The sequence below is a fragment of the Heterodontus francisci genome, chromosome 35 (assembly GCF_036365525.1).
Source record: "Heterodontus francisci isolate sHetFra1 chromosome 35, sHetFra1.hap1, whole genome shotgun sequence".
Lineage (NCBI taxonomy): Eukaryota > Metazoa > Chordata > Chondrichthyes > Heterodontiformes > Heterodontidae > Heterodontus > Heterodontus francisci.
The window spans coordinates 51,830,929-51,850,059 of NC_090405.1; the positions used below are offsets into that span (position 1 = coordinate 51,830,929).

General features: G+C 50.1%; 1 protein-coding gene across 1 annotated transcript in view; it reads left to right on the forward strand.

The window, feature by feature from the left end:
• Positions 1 to 18,284, forward strand: part of LOC137350544 (creatine kinase U-type, mitochondrial-like) — a 40,904-nt gene extending 22,620 nt beyond the window's left edge. The window contains exons 6-9 of the mRNA XM_068015203.1: positions 4,017 to 4,140; positions 8,633 to 8,767; positions 16,037 to 16,162; positions 18,186 to 18,284. Coding sequence (XP_067871304.1) covers positions 4,017 to 4,140; positions 8,633 to 8,767; positions 16,037 to 16,162; positions 18,186 to 18,284 — 484 coding nt within the window. The remainder of the gene's footprint in view (positions 1 to 4,016; positions 4,141 to 8,632; positions 8,768 to 16,036; positions 16,163 to 18,185) is intronic.
• Positions 18,285 to 19,131: the final 847 nt, after the last annotated feature.

The window sequence follows — 19,131 nt, forward strand, 5'->3', positions numbered from 1 at the left end:
TCTCATGGACCACCCCAGCAGCGACAGACCTGAACGTCGCACCGTTATCACAGTCCGAGAACTCCACCACTAGAACATTGATATCGCTGCCCTGAGTGAGACACGGCGAGCAGGAGACGGTCAGCTCAAGAAACAAGGTAATGGATACACCTTCTTCTGGAAAGGTAAACTGGAAGAAGTGCTCTGACTCCATGGGGTTGGCTTCTCAGTAAAAACTAAACTAGCCGACCGCCTCAGCGAGACCCCTTGTGGACTAAACGATCATTTCATGACCCTCTGGCTCACCCAAACCCAGAAACAGCATGCCACAGTCATCAGCGTGTACGCCCCAACCCAAGAAGCAACAGATGAGGCCAAAGAGGAATTCTACTCTAGGCTTGATCACTTGCAAAGATACTCTTGGTTTCTCGAACAGGAAACATCAAGACTGGTTTGATGAGAACAAACAGGAGATCCAGGAGCTACTAAATCGCAAGCGCAAGGCATTCCTGAACAGGAAGCATCACCAAATGTGACATCTCCACTGATTCATGGGAATCTCTTGCCCAAGACGGCCCAAAATGGAGAAGAAGCATCCGCGAAGTTGCCAGCCAGTTTGAACAATGTCAACATCCTCAGGCAGCGACCAAGCGCAAACAGCGGAAGGAGCATCGGAAATTCGAGCATCCCATTCACTCGCCTCACCACCTGCCCCACCTGGGGAAGAGTGTGCGGTTTCAGAATTAGTCTATTCAGTCACTGAAGGACCCAGAACCCTGCAGTGGAAGTAAGTCATCCTTGTTCCCAAGGGACTGCCTAAGAAGAGGAGTAGAGGGGAATCTGTCTGATTTATCTTTATAGTCAAGAAGCAAAGCGACAGGATACACACAAACCCAAAGCCAAAAAAAATAAAGTTTCAAACAATAGAAAAATGTAGGAAACACACAGCAAGAGAAATCAGGCTGGCCTTTAATGGTGAATTAAGAAGACAATACTTTAACAAACAATTTGGCAATGAGCCTCAGAAAGAGTTTTTAAGACAGATGGCCAAAAGCTTGGTTAAAGAGATAGGTGAGGAATGTCTCAAAACATGTTAAAAGGAGAGGTAGAGAGGCAGATACGTTTAGGGAGAGAATTCCAAAGCTTCGGGCTCTGGGAACTGAAGGCACGGCCGCCAACAGTGGAGTGATTAAAATTGGAGATGCTAAACTGATCTGAATTAGATGAGTGCAGGGATCTTGAAGGGGCTAGAGGAGTTTCCAGAGATAGGGAGGGGCAAGACCATGGAGGGATTTGATAACAAAGATGAGAATTTTAAATCAAGTAATTCCTCAACTGGGAGCCAATGTAGGTCAGCGAGCACAGGGGTGATCGGTGAACAGGAATTGGTGCGAGTTAAGACATGGGCAGCAGAGTTTTGGATGAGCTCAAGTTTATGGAGGGTGGGATATGGGAGACCAGCCAGGAATGCATTGGAATAGTCAAGTCTGGAGGTAATAAAGGCATGAATGAATGTTTCAGCAGCAGATGAGCTGAGGCACAGGCGCCAGTAAGAAAGCCCCTACTAATCTCCACTGTAACCCCTGCAATGCAACAACCATTTGTTTTTTAAATAATTCCAGGATTTTAATCTGCATTATTCTATTTGGGAGCTTCTTCCATATACTGGTCACTCTGCATGTTCATGTACTGGTGACTCTGTGTTGATAATTGTATAGTACATGAGTATGTCACGTTTACACAAGGAGAAATTATAAACTATAAAATGAACTGATGAATTGAGCTCAAACGGACACCTTTTGCTGGAAAACAAGATGGAGTAAGGGGTCAGGTGACCTCTCCTGTAATGTGAATACACATGCTAACTGCTGGACACTGAACCAATCATCATGTCTGGTCAAGTGTTGAAGAAAGCATTAGTAATGTAAATGGCCCATTCAATTTTAATAGCTACCTCTCTTCAACAAGTTGGGCTAACAATGGCTTTGTAGACCTGGAGACTCCAGACTCAAACACAGGATAAGGTATATGAAAAACACCACTTTATCAAGAGTGCATAGCAATGAGAAACATCCAAACTCCATTGTTGAACAATGGCCACACTATCAAACACTATTTATGAATACACAATGGGAAGGAAACTTTGGTCAGCTGACAGAAAGCAAGTCTCTGATAAGGTGCTTTAACAAGAAGTTTTCTGTGCAGAAAGCCAGAAGCTAGAAGGAAGAAAGTCCCATACCAGCAAGAAGGACCCTACCAGAATACCATCTTTAAACTACCTAGACACAGAGCCAAAAGGTGACCTTGAAATTTCCTACCTGAGAAATTGTAACAGGATTTTTGCCATTGAACTGTAATCGATTTAACCAAAGAAATCTGCAACAAAGCATCTGTTCACTTGAAACTTTCCAAGTTTAATGTCAGGGAACCAGGAAAAAAGAAAAACAGGCCTGCACCATTTTTAAATCTTCCTCCCGGGGAAACAAACAAGGTTTCACGACAAACATTTTTTAAAAAACCATCAGACCTAAATGCATGCTATCATTTAATCTATATCTTTTCTTGTGTGTGTCGATGTGAGAGTGGGTGAAGTTTTGAATGTTTTCAGGTACTGTTTAATAGACAGGGTTAAAACACAATTCTAATAAAACCACCGTCTTTGGTCAGTTGAAAGGTAAAAAGTGGAAACCATCCCTATCATTTCCCACTTGTCTGTAAAAATGAGGATTTAATTGTACTCATGTGATGGGCATTAACTGGGGAGCAGACTGAAACAATGATTGCTGGGTTAGGAGGTGTATGTTTGTAATCTGTACCTCTGTAAATAAAAGCATATATTGTGTGTAAAGATTAGGCTCCAGTTCTATCCTTCACTGCCTATCTGAACTCAAACAAAAATTTTCTGATACCAATTCTAGATTTTACCTTTTATCAGTTTTGAGCCCTTTGTTCTGCTCTTACCTGTTAATTTAAAGTAATATTCCAGATAATTGGCAAAAGAACCAGAGGAGATGATGAAATCCTTTTTACCCAGCAAATTGTTCTGATCTGAAAGGACGGTGGAAGCAGATTTAATTATAACTTTCAAACGAGAATTGCATGAATACTTGAAGGAGAAACATTTGCAGAGCTATGTGGAAGGAACGGGGCAGTGGGACTAATTGGATAGCTCTTTCAAAGAGCTGGCATGGGCACAATGAGCCGAATGGGCACCCGACAGACTGTAGGATTCTAAAAGTAACCTATTCCATTCAACAACAGCTAGTTTTTATATAGAGTCTCTGACGTAGAAAAAAGTTCCCAAGGCACTTCTTAGAAGCATAATTAATAAATATGTAACTCAAACCAAAGAACCATGAAAAGGGGTAACAACAAGCCGAGTCAATGAAGGAGGTTTTAAAAAGGTCCTTAAAAAGAGAGAGAGGTGGACAGAATTCCAGAGCTTGGGGCTCAAGTGACTGAAGTCAGCATCTGCAATAGTGAAGGGGGGAAAATGGACAAAGTCAGAGTCAGAGGAACAAAGATTTTGGGGTTGCAGGAGATTACAGTAAATACACGGATGATAAATCTAAATCTGGTCACCTGGAAGTAATGTAGGTCAGCAGGGATAAGGTGGTGCAATAGGTGATTAAGGTGAGTGTTTCTGGGTATAAATACGCCTAAAATACAGCCTATTTTTGTTTAACTACTTAAACTGGGGCGGCACAATGGTTAACACCTCAGCCTCACAGCTCCAGTGACCTGGGTTCTGTTCTGGGTGCTGCCAAGTTCTCCCTGTGTCTGCGTGGGTTTCCTCCGGGTGCTCCGGTTTCCTCCCATAGCCAAAGACTTGCAGGCTGATAGGTAAATTGGTCATTGTAAATTGCCCCTAGTGTAGGTGATAGGAGAATGGTGGGGATGTGGTAGGGAATATGGAATTAATATAGGATTAGTGTAAATGGGTAGTTGTTGGTCGGCACAGACTTGGTGGGCCAAGGGGCTTGTTTCAGTGCTGTATCTCTCTATGACTCTATGCTGTGTTCCCACCTGCTCTACAGGCACAATAACGAGAAGACTTTCTTAATCTGGGTCAATGAGGAGGATCACATTCGAATCATCTCCATGGAGAAAGGAGGCAACATGAAGAGGGTGTTTGAGAAATTCTGTCGGGGCCTCAAAGAGGTAAACTGTTCCAAGCAACAACCAGTCCATCAGCATACCCTCTCCACTCTCATAGTATCTTACAGCACAGGAGGAGGCCATTGTTCCTGTGCTGGCTCTTTGAAACAGCTATCCCATTGGTCCCACTACCCACCACTTTCTCCCCGTAGCCCTGCAAATCTTCCCCCATCAAGCATATATCCAATTTTGATAAATAGGGAGAAACTGTTTCCACTGGTAACCAGAGGGCACAGATTTAAGATAATTGACAGAGAGGAGCAGAATAGTTTATTACACAGGGAGTTGATGTGATCTGGAATGTGCTCCCTCAAAGGGCAGTAGAAGCAGATTCAATAGTATCTTTCAAAAGGGGAATTTACAGGGCTATCAGGAAAGAGCAGGAGAGGTGGGAATAATTGGATAGGTCATCCAAGAGCTGGTACAGGCAGGATATGTGCTCTGTGATTCTATTTAACTTGTTTTGGGAAGTAACATTCCCAGGACTGAAAATTTCCCTCTGGATAGCTTGCCTCCTCTTCACTTTCAGAAGCTGCCTTTTATTTCCATCACTTCCTCTTCAAATTACAGATTCCCCTGTTCCCCCACCTCCCCACTCCCGCCTTTGATCAGAATTGTTCAGCTTTCCAGTCATTCCTGGTGTTTGTACATTTCGTTGTTGAACAGGCCGTGGTGTGGGGAAACACTAAAGACTGCAATGCATTTCACTTTCCACAACCTCCCATGAATTTAAATGCAGTTAAACTATTGCATCAAAGGCAACTCAGTGGGATTTGCATCGTTGAACAAAACTCTAGTCACCACAGTTCCCTCCGAGGCAAACACTTACAGTGACGCCTGCCATTAATCTTGGCCTTTTGCAACATTGACTTTTCCATCACCTGGTTTTGTAAACACTGTGAGACAACAGCAAGAAGCATTAGACACGGCATTGTGTTTTGGGAATTTCTACGTCAGTCAATGGATTTTTGTCATGAATCCATCCAGCCTTCCTTATAGCAAGAGGATGACAAACATCATTCGGAGTAATTGCCCCTTCACTTTACTACCCCACATATTGAAGGTGATGACTCATACTGGGGTACTGTTCCACAGGTACCGGACATCCCTGTGCTCCCTTACAAAGTGACAATTCATTCATGCCTTTCTTACCTCCATACTCGACTATTCCAACACTGCTCTCCCATCTTCCACCCTCCGTAAACTTGAACTCATCCAAAACTCCCCTGCCGATGTCCTTACTCACACCAGGTTCCAATCACCCATCACACCTGTGCTTGCTGACTGACACTGGCTCCCAGTCCGTAATGCCTACATTTTAAAATTTTCATTTTGGTTTCAAATCCCTCCACAGCCTCTCGCCTCCGTACCTCTGCAATCTCCTCCAGCCCTACAACCCTCCGAGATCTCTGCACTCTGCCAATTGTGGCCTCTTGCACATCCCCAATTTTAATTGCTCCACCACTGATGGCCCTACCTTCAGCCATCTAGGCCTTAAACTCTGGAATTCCCTCCCTAAACCTCTCTGCCACTCTACTTCTCTCTCTTCCTTTAACATCCTCCTCAAGGGCGGCACAGTGGCGCAGTGGTTAGCACCGCAGCCTCACAGCTCCAGGGACCCAGGTTCGATTCTGGGTACTGCCTGTGCGGAGTTTGCAAGTTCTCCCTGTGTCTGCGTGGGTTTCCTCCGGGTGCTCCGGTTTCCTCCCACATGCCAAAGACTTGCAGGTTGATAGGTTAATTGGCCATTATAAATTGCCCCTAGTATAGGTAGGTGGTAGGGAAATATATAGGGACAGGTGGGGATGTGATAGGGATATGGGATTAGTGCAGGATTAGTATAAATGGGTGGTTGATGGTCGGCACAGACTCGGTGGGCCGAAGGGCCTGTTTCAGTGCTGTATCTCTCTTTCTTCTTTCTTTTGGGCCTCCTTATCTCGAGAGACAATGGATACGCGCCTGGAGGTGGTCAGTGGTTTGTGAAGCAGCGCCTGGAGTGGCTATAAAGGCCAATTCTGGAGTGACAGGCTCTTCCACAGGTGCTGCAGAGAAATTTGTTTGTCGGGGCTGTTGCACAGTTGGCTCTCCCCTTGCGCCTCTGTCTTTTTTCCTGCCAACTACTAAGTCTCTTCGACTCGCCACAATTTAGCCCTGTCTTTATGGATGCCCGCCAGCTCTGGCGAATGCTGGCAACTGACTCCCACGACTTGTGATCAATGTCACACGATTTCATGTCGCGTTTGCAGACGTCTTTATAGCGGAGACATGGACGGCCGGTGGGTCTGATACCAGTGGCGAGATCGCTTTACAATGTGTCTTTGGGGATCCTGCCATCTTCCATGCGGCTCACATGGCCAAGCCATCTCAAGCGCCGCTGACTCAGTAGCGTGTATAAGCTGGGGGTGTTGGCCGCTTCAAGGACTTCTGTGTTGGAGATATAGTCCTGCCACCTGATGCCAAGTATTCTCCGGAGGCAGCGAAGATGGAATGAATTGAGACGTCGCTCTTGGCTGGCATACGTTGTCCAGGCCTCGCTGCCATAGAGCAAGGTACTGAGGACACAGGCCTGATACATTTGGACTTTTGTGTTCCGTGTCAGTGCGCCATTTTCCCACACTCTCTTGGCCAGTCTGGACATAGCAGTGGAAGCCTTACCCATGCGCTTGTTGATTTCTGCATCTAGAGACAGGTTACTGGTGATAGTTGAGCCTAGGTAGGTGAACTCTTGAACCACTTCCAGAGCGTGGTCGCCAATATTGATGGATGGAGCATTTCTGACGTCCTGCCCCATGATGTTCGTTTTCTTGAGGCTGATGGTTAGGCCAAATTCATTGCAGGCAGCCGCAAACCTGTCGATGAGACTCTGCAGGCACTCTTCAGTGTGAGATGTTAAAGCAGCATCTTCAGCAAAGAGGAGTTCTCTGATGAGGACTTTCCGTACTTTGGACTTCGCTCTTAGACGGGCAAGGTTGAACAACCTGCCCCCTGATCTTGTGTGGAGGAAAATTCCTTCTTCAGAGGATTTGAACGCATGTGAGTGCAGCAGGGAGAAGAAAATCCCAAAAAGTGTGGGTGCGAGAACACAGCCCTGTTTCACACCACTCAGGATAGGAAAGGGCTCTGATGAGGAACCACCATGTTGAATTGTGCCTTTCATATTGTCATGGAATGAGGTGATGATACTTAGTAGCTTTGGTGGACATCCAATCTTTTCTAGTAGTCTGAAGAGACCACGTCTGCTGACGAGGTCAAAGGCTTTGGTGAGATCAATGAAAGCAATGTAGAGGGGCATCTGTTGTTCACGGCATTTCTCCTGTATCTGACGAAGGGAGAACAGCATGTCAATGGTCAATCTCTCTGCACGAGAGCCACACTGTGCCTCAGGGTAGACGCGCTCGGCCAGCTTCTCTCTAAACTAAACTAAAACATTCCTCTTGGACCAAACTTTTGGTCACCTGCCCAAACATCTCCTTGTGTGGCTCAGTGTCTAATTTTCTCTGATTATTATGCAGTGATGCAATCTGTGACATTTTATATCAAAGGTACTAAATAAATGTAAGTTATTGTTAAGCATAAAGGTACTATATAAATGCAGGTTGTTGTTATGTGGTGTCACTGGTATATGGGTCATCCATTGGCCTAAAGGTTTTGCTCTCGGGAGGAGATCCCAACAATTGGAGTGACATAAGGCGGGGAACCTATCCCATTCAATAAGCCCACCAACCTTTAGCAAATTAATGGAATCTTTATCCTTTCGGTAGAAGTCTTGTACTAATACAGCATCTTATCACATCTCTCAGAACTATCTCAAAGAGCTTCACATAGAATGAATTACTTTGAAGCTGTTGCTATCCAAGCAAACATAGCAATCTTTCTGCAAACCCCTAAACAGCCATGAGGTGACTCACCAGCCAGTGGGTTGGCTTTAAAGAGAAATGTTGACCGGGACACGAGGAGAATTCCATGCTCATCTCCCAACAGTGCCATGGGATCTTTAACATCCATCTAAATGACAAAAGGAGAATATCTGACAATTCACTCCCTCAGTATTGCACTGGACTGTCAAGCCCCTTACTGTGGGATTCAGAGGTGAGGATGTTACTGACTGAGCGAAGTTGAAACCTTACTCTTGACTTTCTAGGAACCATTACTACATTTTACGAGAGCTCAACTTCTTTGCCCAGAGAGTGGTGAGAATGTAGAACATTCACTACCACATGGAGTAGTTTAAGCAAACGGCCTAGATACATTTAAGAGGAAGCTAGATAAACACATGAAAGAGAAAGGAATAGAAAGATATGTTGATGGGTTGGGATGAAGTAGGGTGGGAGGAAGCTGGTATGGACAATAAATGCCAGCATGGACCCATTGGGCTGAATGGCCTGTTTCCGTGTTGTACATTTAATGTAATTCTATCATTGTCCATTTATTTTTGACAACTTTGGGAAAGCTAGTTACACACGCTGAGTTTTGATATAAACAATGATTCTTTTAGGTTGAGAAACTGATTGCTGAGAAAGGCTGGGAGTTTATGTGGAACGAGAGACTTGGCTACATCCTGACTTGCCCATCAAACCTGGGCACTGGACTCCGAGCTGGGGTACACATCAAACTACCCATGCTCAGCAAGGTACCATTTCAATCATATTTACCAGCTGTGTTTCACATCGTGTGATGGACTAGAATGGATAATAAAAGCAAAATACTGCGGATGCTGGAAATCTGAAATAAAAACAAGAAATGCTGGAACCACTCAGCAGGTCTGGCAGCATCTGTGGAAAGAGAAGCAGAGTTAAATTTTCGGGTCAGTGACTCTTCTTCGGAACTAACAAATATTTAAAATGTCACAGATTATAAGCAAGTGAGGTGGGGGTGGGGCAAGAGATAACAAAGGAGAAGGTGTAGATTGGACAAGGCCACATAGCTGACCAAAAGGTCATGGAACAAAGGCAAACAATATGTTAATGGTGCGTTGAAAGACAAAGCATTAGTACTGAAAAGGTGTTAACAGACTGAATATTGAACAGCAGCAAGTGCAAACATGAAAAAAAACAGTGGGTAAGCAAACTGAACAAACTAAGATGAAATGAAATAAATGCAAAAAAAAGGGTTGTAAAAAAAGTAAAAAAGAAAAAAGAAAAAACAACTAAAAATGAAAGTAAAATGGGGGGCTGTCATGCTCTGAAATTATTGAACTCAATGTAGCGTGCCTAATCGGTGGATGAGATGCTGTTCCTCGAGCTTGCGTTGATGTTCACTGGAACACTGCAGCAATCCCAGGACAGAGCTGTGAGCATGAGAGCAGGGGGGAGTGTTGAAATGGCAAGCAACTGGAAGCTCAGGGTCCTGCTTACGGACTGAGCGGAGGTGTTCCGCAAAGCGGTCACCCAGTCTGCGTTTGGTCTCCCCAATGTAGAGGAGACCACATTGTGAGCCGTGAATACAGTATACTACATTGAAAGAAGTACAAGTAAATCGCTGCTTCACCTGAAAGGAGTGTTTGGGGCCTGGGATAGTGAGGAGAGAGGAGGTAAATGGGCAGGTATTACACCTCCTGCGATTGCAGGGCAAGGTGCCATGGGACGGGGACGAGGTGGTGGGGGTAATGGAGGAGTGGACCAGGGTGTCGCGGAGGGAACGATCCCTTCGGAATGCTGACAGGGGATGGGAGGGGAAGATGCGTTTGGTAGTGGCATCACGCTGGATGTGGCGGATATTGGCGGAGGATGATCCTTTGGATATGGAGGCTGATGGGGTGGAATGTGAGGACAAGGGGAACCCTGTCACGGTTCTGGGAGGGAGGGGAAGGGTTGAGGGTAGAGGTGCGGGGAATGGGTCGGACACGGTTGAGAGCCCTGTCAACCACAGTGGGGGGAAATCCTCGGTTGAGGAAAAAGGAGGTCATATCAGAAGCACCGTCATGGAAGGTAGCATCATCAGAGCAGATGCGTCGGAGACGGAGAAACTGGGAGAATGGAATGGAGTCCTTACAGGAGGTAGGGTGTGAAGAAGTGTAGTCGAGGTAGCTGTGGGAGTCGGTGGGCTTATAATGGATATTAGTAGACAACCTATCCCCAGAGATGGAGACAGAGAAGTCGAGGAAGGGAAGGGAAGTGTCAGAGATGGAAACGGCACTGATCCAGTCATCAATGTACCGGAAAAAGAGTTGGGAGAGGGGGCCTGAGTAGGACTGGAACAAAGAATGCTCGACATAGCCCACAAAAAGACAGGCATAACTAGGACCCATGCGGGTACCCATAGCGACACCTTTTACTTGAAGGAAGTGCGTGGAGTTGAAGGAGAAGTTGTTCAATGTGAGAACAAGTTCAGCCAGGCGGAGGAGGGTGGTGGTGGATGGGGACTGGTTGGGCCTCTGTTCCAGGAAGAAGCGGAGAGCCCTCAAACCATCCTGGTGGGGGATGGAGATGTAGAGCGATTGGACATCCATAGTGAAGAGGAGGCGGTTGGGACCAGGAAACTGGAAATTGTCAAAATGATGTAGGGCATCAGAAGAGTCACGGATGTAGGTGGGAAGAGACTGGACCAGCGGAGAAAAGATAGAGTCAAGATTGGAAGAAATAAGTTCAGTGGGGCAGGAGCAGGCTCACACAATGGGTCTGCCGGGACAGTCCCGTTTGTGGATTTTGGGAAGGAGGTAGAAGCAGGCTGTCCGGGGTTGCGGGACTATGAGGTTGGAAGCTGTAGGGGGAAGATCTCCAGAGGAGATGAGGTCAATGATAGTCCTCTGGACGGTGGCTTGATGTTCGGTGGTGGGGTTATAGTCCAGAGGGAGGTAGGAAGCGTCTGTGACTTGGCGTTGAGCTTCTGCAAGGTAGAGGTCGGTACGCCATACAACAACAGCACCACCCTTGTCTGCAGGTTTGATGACCATGTCGGGGTTAGACCTGAGAGAACGGAGTGCCTCAAGTTCAGAGGGGGACAGGTTAGAGTGAGTGAGGGGGGCAGAGAAATTGAGATGACCAATGTCTCGCCGACAGTTTTCAATGAAGAGATCAAGAGCGGGTAAGTGGCCAGGGTGAGGGGTCCAGGTCGAGGGAGAATGCTGGAGGCGGGTGAATGGGTCTGCTGGTCGGGAGGAGAACTCCTGGTCAAAGAAGTGAGCCCGCAGGTGGAGGCGACGGAAGAAGAGCTCAACGTCATGCCGAGCGCGAAATTCATTGAGGTGGGGGCGTAAGGGGATAAAACTGAGACCTGTGCTTAGTACAGAACGTTCAGCATCAGAGAGGGGGAGGTCAGAGGGTATAGTGAATACACGGCAAGGGGTCAGATCAGAAGGGGTGGGGTCAGAGGGAAGTGAAGCGGAAGGAGGATCTGGAGGAGCATTCGTCCCCATCAGCTGCTAGAGCTTGCATTCCTTGACACCTGAAAGGAAGAAAAAAAGTTTTTTGTTAATGCGTCGGATGAGACGAAAGATGAAATGAAACTGTACGCCTGCAAAAAGTAGAGGCGGTCGATTCGGGACCCTCCTCCTCCAGACCTCCACGTGAAGGCGCTGGAGTCGGGATGGAGATTCCGCCAGACGTCCACCAAGTTAAGGGAGCTGATAAGTCCCCTCAACTTCTCCACCGACGCTTGGCCGTGCTGGGGACCGGAACGATCCCCCACCTCAAGGGTGCAGTTAAAATCCCCCCCCCCACCGAGGATGATGCACTCGCCGCTATCGATGGAGCTCAAGAGAGCGGACACTTCTTCAAAGAAGCGCGCTTGCAACGCGCCGGGCCTGGGCACATACACATTCACAAAGTGGAGCGGCACGCTACCCAGGCGAACGGCGAGTTGGAACATGTGGCCCGGCACTAGCTCCTTGACCCCCAAGATCTCCGGCTGAAAAGTCGGGGCCAACAAGATAGTCACCCCACCAGAAATAGGGGCGAGGTGACTCATGTAGACCCCACCCTGCCACTCCAGGAGCCAGGTGGCTTCGTCTCCCGGAACGGTGTGGGTTTCCTGCAGAAAGCTCACCGTGTATCTCCCTTCCCTGAGGACTGAGAGATGGTGAAATCTGTGGTGAGACCCCCTGCTGCCGTTGATGTTGAGGCTGGCTATAGTTATCTTCATGTCAAGGATACTTAAAAACAGTCACCAACACCTCGCTGTGAGGTGGGAGCGGAAGTGCACCTGGCCCTTCACTCCCCCAGCAACCCATTGAGGAACACATTAAAACAGCGCCTCTCAACCAGTTTCACGGTCGCGCGCTTGCCCGCTTTCTTAAGGGCGGCACGGACAGACTAGATGATCAGCGCCAGATTCGACCAACGGCCGAGGGCCAGCTGAACTTTATTGCAGCAACCCCCGCAAGCCGCGTGGAAATCCCGGAGTTCCGCAGTGGGGATGAGAGGCGTTTCGGTGGGAGGCACGAAGCAATCCACCACCTCACTGGCGATGGAATCAAGGTCATCCTCCGTGCCCCACACCGAATCCCCATCCTCCTCCGGGTCATCACCGCCAGCGGCCGACACATCCACCACACACTGTGGGGCGGACGTCCCAGACGCGTCAGCTGATCCTGCCTCCGTCATGATCCCACCCCCAGGATCGATGGTGGAGGAGTCCTCTCTGGGTTCTACTGTGAAACTGGACCCTGTGGGTGCCAACAGTTCAGGACCCCCCTCCACCTCCGTCCCCAGGCCAAATGAGTGGTCCACGGGAGACAGAAGTTCCCGACACCGGAAATACAGCCGGAACCGAGACCGGAGGCGGAGAGAGGAGGCCATCTCCCGCTCCGCCAGCACCCACAGGCCCAGCAGATGGGGCAGCATTCTCGGTTATAACCGGGTCGGGTGTCTCCTGGTTGGTGGTGGACTCCGGCTGGGAGGGCCGACCCTTTGGGGCCCCGCCCTCCCCTCTATTCAGGGCACCCGACCCAGTGGCAGTGGCAGAATGGGCGGCGTCCTCAGGCTCCCTCACCACAAGCAGGGCCCCACTTACTCCTTCAGGAGGGGCCGCATGTACCGGGACCTTCCCCTCCCCTCCATCCTGAGGAATAGGGAGCTCCTGCCCAGACTTTGTAGCCTTTGCAGTGGCGGTAGGAGAAACCTGGGGACCCGAAACAGAAGACAACTCCCCTCCAACAGATGGACCCTGCACCTCAGGGCCCCTTGTTACCTCTGTGGAGGGTTGCCTTCTCATCTTTTTCCCACCAGGGTACAGAGGCTCAGAGACCTCCATGTCAGCAGAGGCCTCCGCACTTTCCTTTTTTTTTAAGTCACCCTGGGCCTGAGCCCAGCCCTGGGACAGGTGGATTCCGTGGGAATGGGCTTTGGGCTGAGCTCAGGCTCGGGTTGTGTCAATGTGTCCAGGGGACGCGCCCCTTGATGTTTCTTTTTCCTCCGCGTCTTCCTTCCACTTGGACGGGCACTCCCCACAGCCTCCGGAACCGACTGAGCGATGTCTGTTGGATGTGTGGGGGGGAAGTGGGAGGAGGAGCTGTGGAGCCACCATGGGCCGCCGAGGTGGAGCTGTCGGCCAGCAGGTTGGGGCAGTTCTTACGAACATGCCCCACCCCCTCGCAGACGTGGCACCACGCCCCGTCCGAGGTCCAAAAGACGCGGTCGGCCGTCCCTTGGAACTCCAAATTAAATTGGCCCTCCGAGTCCTCCTCCCGCGCCAGCTGCATAAATAACTGGCGGCGGAAAGAGTAGACATGTTGGAGGCTGTGCTCCCGAAGACCAAGCCGGACTGGGGTGATCCCCGACCTCACCTCCCCCAGTTGGTGCAGGTAGGGAAGGAGGAGCTCACTGGGAATAAAGGGCAGGACGTTTGATAACATTATCCGCTGCGCAGTGGCCCCTAGAGGGTCCACCGGCAGGAAAGTCCCACCCACAGTGAGCCCTTTATTCAGGGCCAGGGACACGGCCCGCTCGGTCTTCAGGAAGAACACAGCCTTCCCGTACATTTTTGAGGCTGCCACAATGGCCGAGGGGCCGACAACCTCGGCCATTGCCTTTACACAGGCCTCTATAGACATATTGGGGTGGGGATAGCTCTTTACCCCACGGCCACAGAGGCTACAGCCGCATAGGTATGAGAGGGCCCCTCCACCAGTGATGATGGGCTAGCCATGGTTCAAGAGCCAAACACACCCCCAAATTGCAAGCAAACAAACAAACAAAAACAAACAAACAAAGAAACTAACTGGGAGGTTTGGGGAGAGGCTGAGGGTATACAGGAAAGGGGAAAGATAGGCTGCAAGCAATGACTTTGCTTTTTTTTTCTCCTAAAAGGGTGGTACTCAGAGCACTCTAAACGCTCCTGGTCTTCTGGTTGTGGGAGGGGTCTTCACCTGGGTCAGCCGAAAGCTGCCCAGGCACTAGTTCGATCCTTCTGTCTCTATAACCAGGCAGCTTCAGCTGTCCCAGGCTGGACAATTAGGGTGGGGAGGGAGCTTCATTGTGTATTCAGTGCAATTGCACTGTTCCCTGTGGAATTGTATAGCCCCCACCCCTTGTTGTTCCGGCCTCTTCCACCTCCCACAACAGTCCAAATGAAATGAAAGTTTGGTGCTCGGCACCCACCTCGAAATACAGCCTTTTTGTCGAAGTCTTTCCTCCTCTGCAGCAAAAGTTGTTCAGAGTTTTGCAGTCTGTCCTCAGCACTCCCTCTCCAGCAGCACCTCCAGCAATTGACTGTAGCACTGTCAGCTGCACCTCGTTGAAGCACTCAGCATTCCCAATCACAGAGCAGCCAACCCTGTGCTGGACCTGTCCTGGGAGTGTTTGATGGGTCAGTGTTGAGGGAGCTTTACTCTGTATCTAATCTGTGCATACCGCCCTGACAGTTCTTGAGATGGGAATCTTTCATTCCCAGTAGCAGGGTCTCTTGCTTTCATGAACACAAAATCCAGAGAAAAATAATTCTCAAAATCTAGGAGAATTTGAGGTTCCCTCCGGGCCACAGATCATTTGTAACGCCCTTTGTTTTCTGGTAAGCCAATCATCTGAGCTCTGGCACAGCATAGCTCACTCGTGCCATCGTGTCCTTGTGTGAATGATCTATGTTGGTACTGAAACTAGACAGGATATGATGTTTACATTTGGTTGGAAGAGTCTATATGCTTTCCGATTGGTCATGAAATGCCAGGGTGAGCATGGTTGTGTTGAGCGACCGATGGTGAGTGTGTCTGGGCGGGGAGGTTGGAGGCACGACGTCATGTGATAAATCTCCAGGAATATGCCCAAGCAGAATTGGCAACCCTACCTTCAAATGGCTGATTTCTCAGCACTAACTGCTCAAAGAGTAGGAAAGACATCTTGCATTTGTGAGTTGAGTGTTGAATGTAAACTGTTCTACAATGACCTCATTCTCTTTTCCTAAGTGCCTTTAATCGCCAATATGAAGGAGCCCATTCCGACTCCTACCCTTCATCTCTTACCCAAAAAGTGGGAAACATGTATTGTTTGGAGTTTAACAGACAGCCGTTTGTTAGATAGCATCATAGAGTAATTTACAGCACAGAAAGATGCCATTCGGCCTATTGTGTCCATGCCAGCTCTCCATGGAGCTATGCAGTCAGTCCCACTTCCCCATTCGATCCCTGGGGCCCTGAATGTCTATTTCTCTCAGGTGGCCATCCAACTTCCTCTTGAAGTCATTGATTGTCTCCACTTCCACTGCCCTTGTGGGCAGAGTGTTCCAGGTCAATACCACTCGCTGTGTAAAAAAAGTGCTTCCTCGTATTACTCCTGCATCTTTGCCCAAAATTTTCAAACTGTGCCCCCCCCCACCTCCCCCCAGTCCTTGAACTATTTGTTAATGTCTAACTTATCTAAGCCTGTCATAATCTTGTACACTTCTATTAAATCTCCCCTTAATCTCCTTTGCCCCAAGGAGATCGAAACCATGGGAACTATCAGGCATGTAAATTCTATTTCTGATTCAGGATCCTCACTTCTCAGAAGTCCTGGAGAACCTGCGTTTGCAGAAACGTGGGACTGGGGGAGAGGACACTCCAGCTGTAGACAGTGTCTTCGACATCTCCAATCTGGACCGGCTGGGGAAATCAGAGGTCGGTTACTGTAGTTACTCAGCTACATACAGCATCCCTGTGTGATGGGCTGGGAGGGAAGAGTGCAGGAATGAGGCAGTGGGAGGGGATGGAAGACAGGACGGCAGGAGGAGGAGATGGGAGAGAGGTCGGGGAAGGAGTGTTGGGTGAGTATAGGGAGAGGGGAACCAGATCAAGGGACAGTGAGGTGACCAGCTTCCTTGGGGAGGAGAGGGGATGGGGAGGGGCGTTGGTAAGGGAAGGGTCAAGGGAGGCAGAGCCTGGTGGGGGATGGAGAGGAGAGGAGGGGCAGGGGGATGGTCAGGGAGGGGCCATGGGGGCAAGGTGAGAGGGAGCGGATGAGGGGAGAGGGAACTGCAAAGGAATGGGGAGGGCTATCTTTGGGGGAGGGAAAACAGGGGGGGGGGGAGGGAAAACAGGGGGGGGGGGGAGGGAAAACAGGGGGGGGAGGGAGGGAAAACAGGGGGGGGAGGGAGGGAAAACAGGGGGGGGAGGGAGGGAAAACAGGGGGGGGAGGGAGGGAAAACAGGGGGGGGAGGGAGGGAAAACAGGGGGGGGAGGGAGGGAAAACAGGGGGGGGGGAGGGAAAACAGGGGGGGGGGAGGGAAAACAGGGGGGGGGGAGGGAAAACAGGGGGGGGGAGGGAAAACAGGGGGGGGGGAGGGAAAACAGGGGGGGGGGGAGGGAAAACAGGGGGGGGGAGGGAAAACAGGGGGGGGGGAGGGAAAACAGGGGGGGGGGGGGGAGAAAACAGGGGGGGGGGGAGGGAAAACAGGGGGTGGGGGGGAGGGAAAAACAGGGGGGGGGGAGGGAAAACAGGGGGGGGGAGGGAAAACAGGGGGGGGGGGGAAAACAGGGGGGGGGAGGGAAAACCAGGGGGGGGGGAGGGAAAACAGGGGGGGGGGAGGGAAAACAGGGGGGGGGAGGGAAAACAGGGGGGGGGAGGGAAAACAGGGGGGGGAGGGAAAACAGGGGGGGGGGAGGAAAACAGGGGGGGGGAAGAGAGGGAAAACAGAGGGGGGGGGGAGAGAGGGAAAACAGAGGGGGGGGGGAGAGAGGGAAAACAGAGGGGGGGGGGGGAGAGAGGGAAAACAGAGGGGGGGAAGAGAGGGAAAAACAGAGGGGGGGGGGAGAGAAGAGGGAAAACAGAGGGGGGGGGAAGAGAGGGAAAACAGAGGGGGGGGGAAGAGAGGGAAAACAGAGGGGGGGGGAAGAGAGGGAAAACAGAGGGGGGGGGGGAAGAGAGGGAAAACAGAGGGGGGGGGGGAAGAGAGGGAAAACAGAGGGGGGGGAAGAGAGGGAAAACAGAGGGGGGGGGAAGAGAGGGAAAACAGAGGGGGGGGGAAGAGAGGGAAAACGAGGGGGGGGGGAAGAGAGGGAAAACAGAGGGGGGGGGGGAAGAGAGGGAAAACAGAGGGGGGGGGGGAAGAGAGGGAAAACAGAGGGGGGGGGGGGAAGAGAGGGAAAACAGAGGGGGGGGGGAAGAGAGGGAAAACAGAGGGGGGGGGGAAGAGAGGAAACAGAGGGGGGGGGAAGAGGGAAAACAGAGGGGGGGGGGAGGGAAAACAGAGGGGGGGGGGGGAAGAGAGGGAAAACAGAGGGGGGGGGGAAGAGAGGGAAAACAGAGGGGGGGGGGGAAGAGAGGGAAAACAGAGGGGGGGGGGGGGAAAGAGAGGGAAAACAGAGGGGGGGGGGGGAAAGAGAGGGAAAACAGAGGGGGGGGGGGGGAAAGAGAGGAAAACAGAGGGGGGGGGGAAGAGAGGGAAAACAGAGGGGGGGGGGAAAGAGAGGGAAAACAGAGGGGGGGGGGAAAGAGAGGGGAAAACAGGGGGGGGGGGAAAGAGAGGGAAAACAGAGGGGGGGGGAAAGAGAGGGAAAACAGAGGGGGGGGGGGAAAAAGAGAGGGAAAACAGAGGGGCAGGGGGATGCGGAGGGTTTTCTTTCCAGCCAACAAACGAACAATCCCTCCAATTCCCCTTGTAGATATCGAAACCTGAATGTCCTGTCCTGTTCCCTTCTGCAGGTGGAGCTGGTTCAGTTGGTGATTGATGGAGTCAACTATTTAATCGAGTGTGAGAAGAGACTCCAGAGAGGGCAGGATATCAAAATCCCGCCCCACTGACCCAGGGCCTACGCTAATCCCTCTGTAATCAAACTGTCACCATTGTGATTGATGTGTTGCTAAACGTGTTGAGTCTGGTCATTTTGAACAAAACGGGTTCTATGAAATTTCTAATTGTTATGAATTCATAATGTTTAAGGGTAACTGTCCCACTTATTTAAGAGGCTACATTTGTGTTGTATGACCAGTGTCTTGATGTAAAGTATCATGGGTTTGTGGAATAGTTTTGGCCAGGGGCTGCAAGAAGTACAGAATCTGTTACAACTGCTGGATAGTTCATGAACTAAAGTAACCGGAGCTCAGACACTGTTGGATTGTTTGTGAACTAAAGTAACCTTAGCTCAGACACTGGCCTGTGCTGGTAAAAACCAGTTTGAACTAATTAATGTGACAAGACAAGGGAGAGATCACAGGAATAAACCTTATTTGGACACGGTGTGATACCGGGGTCTTTGGGCCTGGGCCAATAAGGAGAAGATACGAACGAGGTGAGCAGGCCTAAACCAACCGGAAAGAAACAGCACAACTCGAAGAGATAAGAAAGAGAATAAGTTTGGAGAATCTCGGGCACAGAGCAGCGAGACACTCCGGAGACCAACCATTGTGGAAGTGGAAGACCCTGCATGAGCAACGCGGCGACGACGTAAAAGAGAGAGAGAACGGAATGCCTGGCCAGCGTCAGCTCTCCCCTTTTTCGGGTATTATCCTTTGTTTTCTGTGACTAGGTCAGGGAAAGGTCAGAGGAACCTAGTGGGTGTGCTTATCAATTCTAGCTAGCTTTGTTATTAACTGTATAACCCAGTTTGAGTTGCGTGCTTTTGTCTAACCTAGTGTATAAGCCTTACTC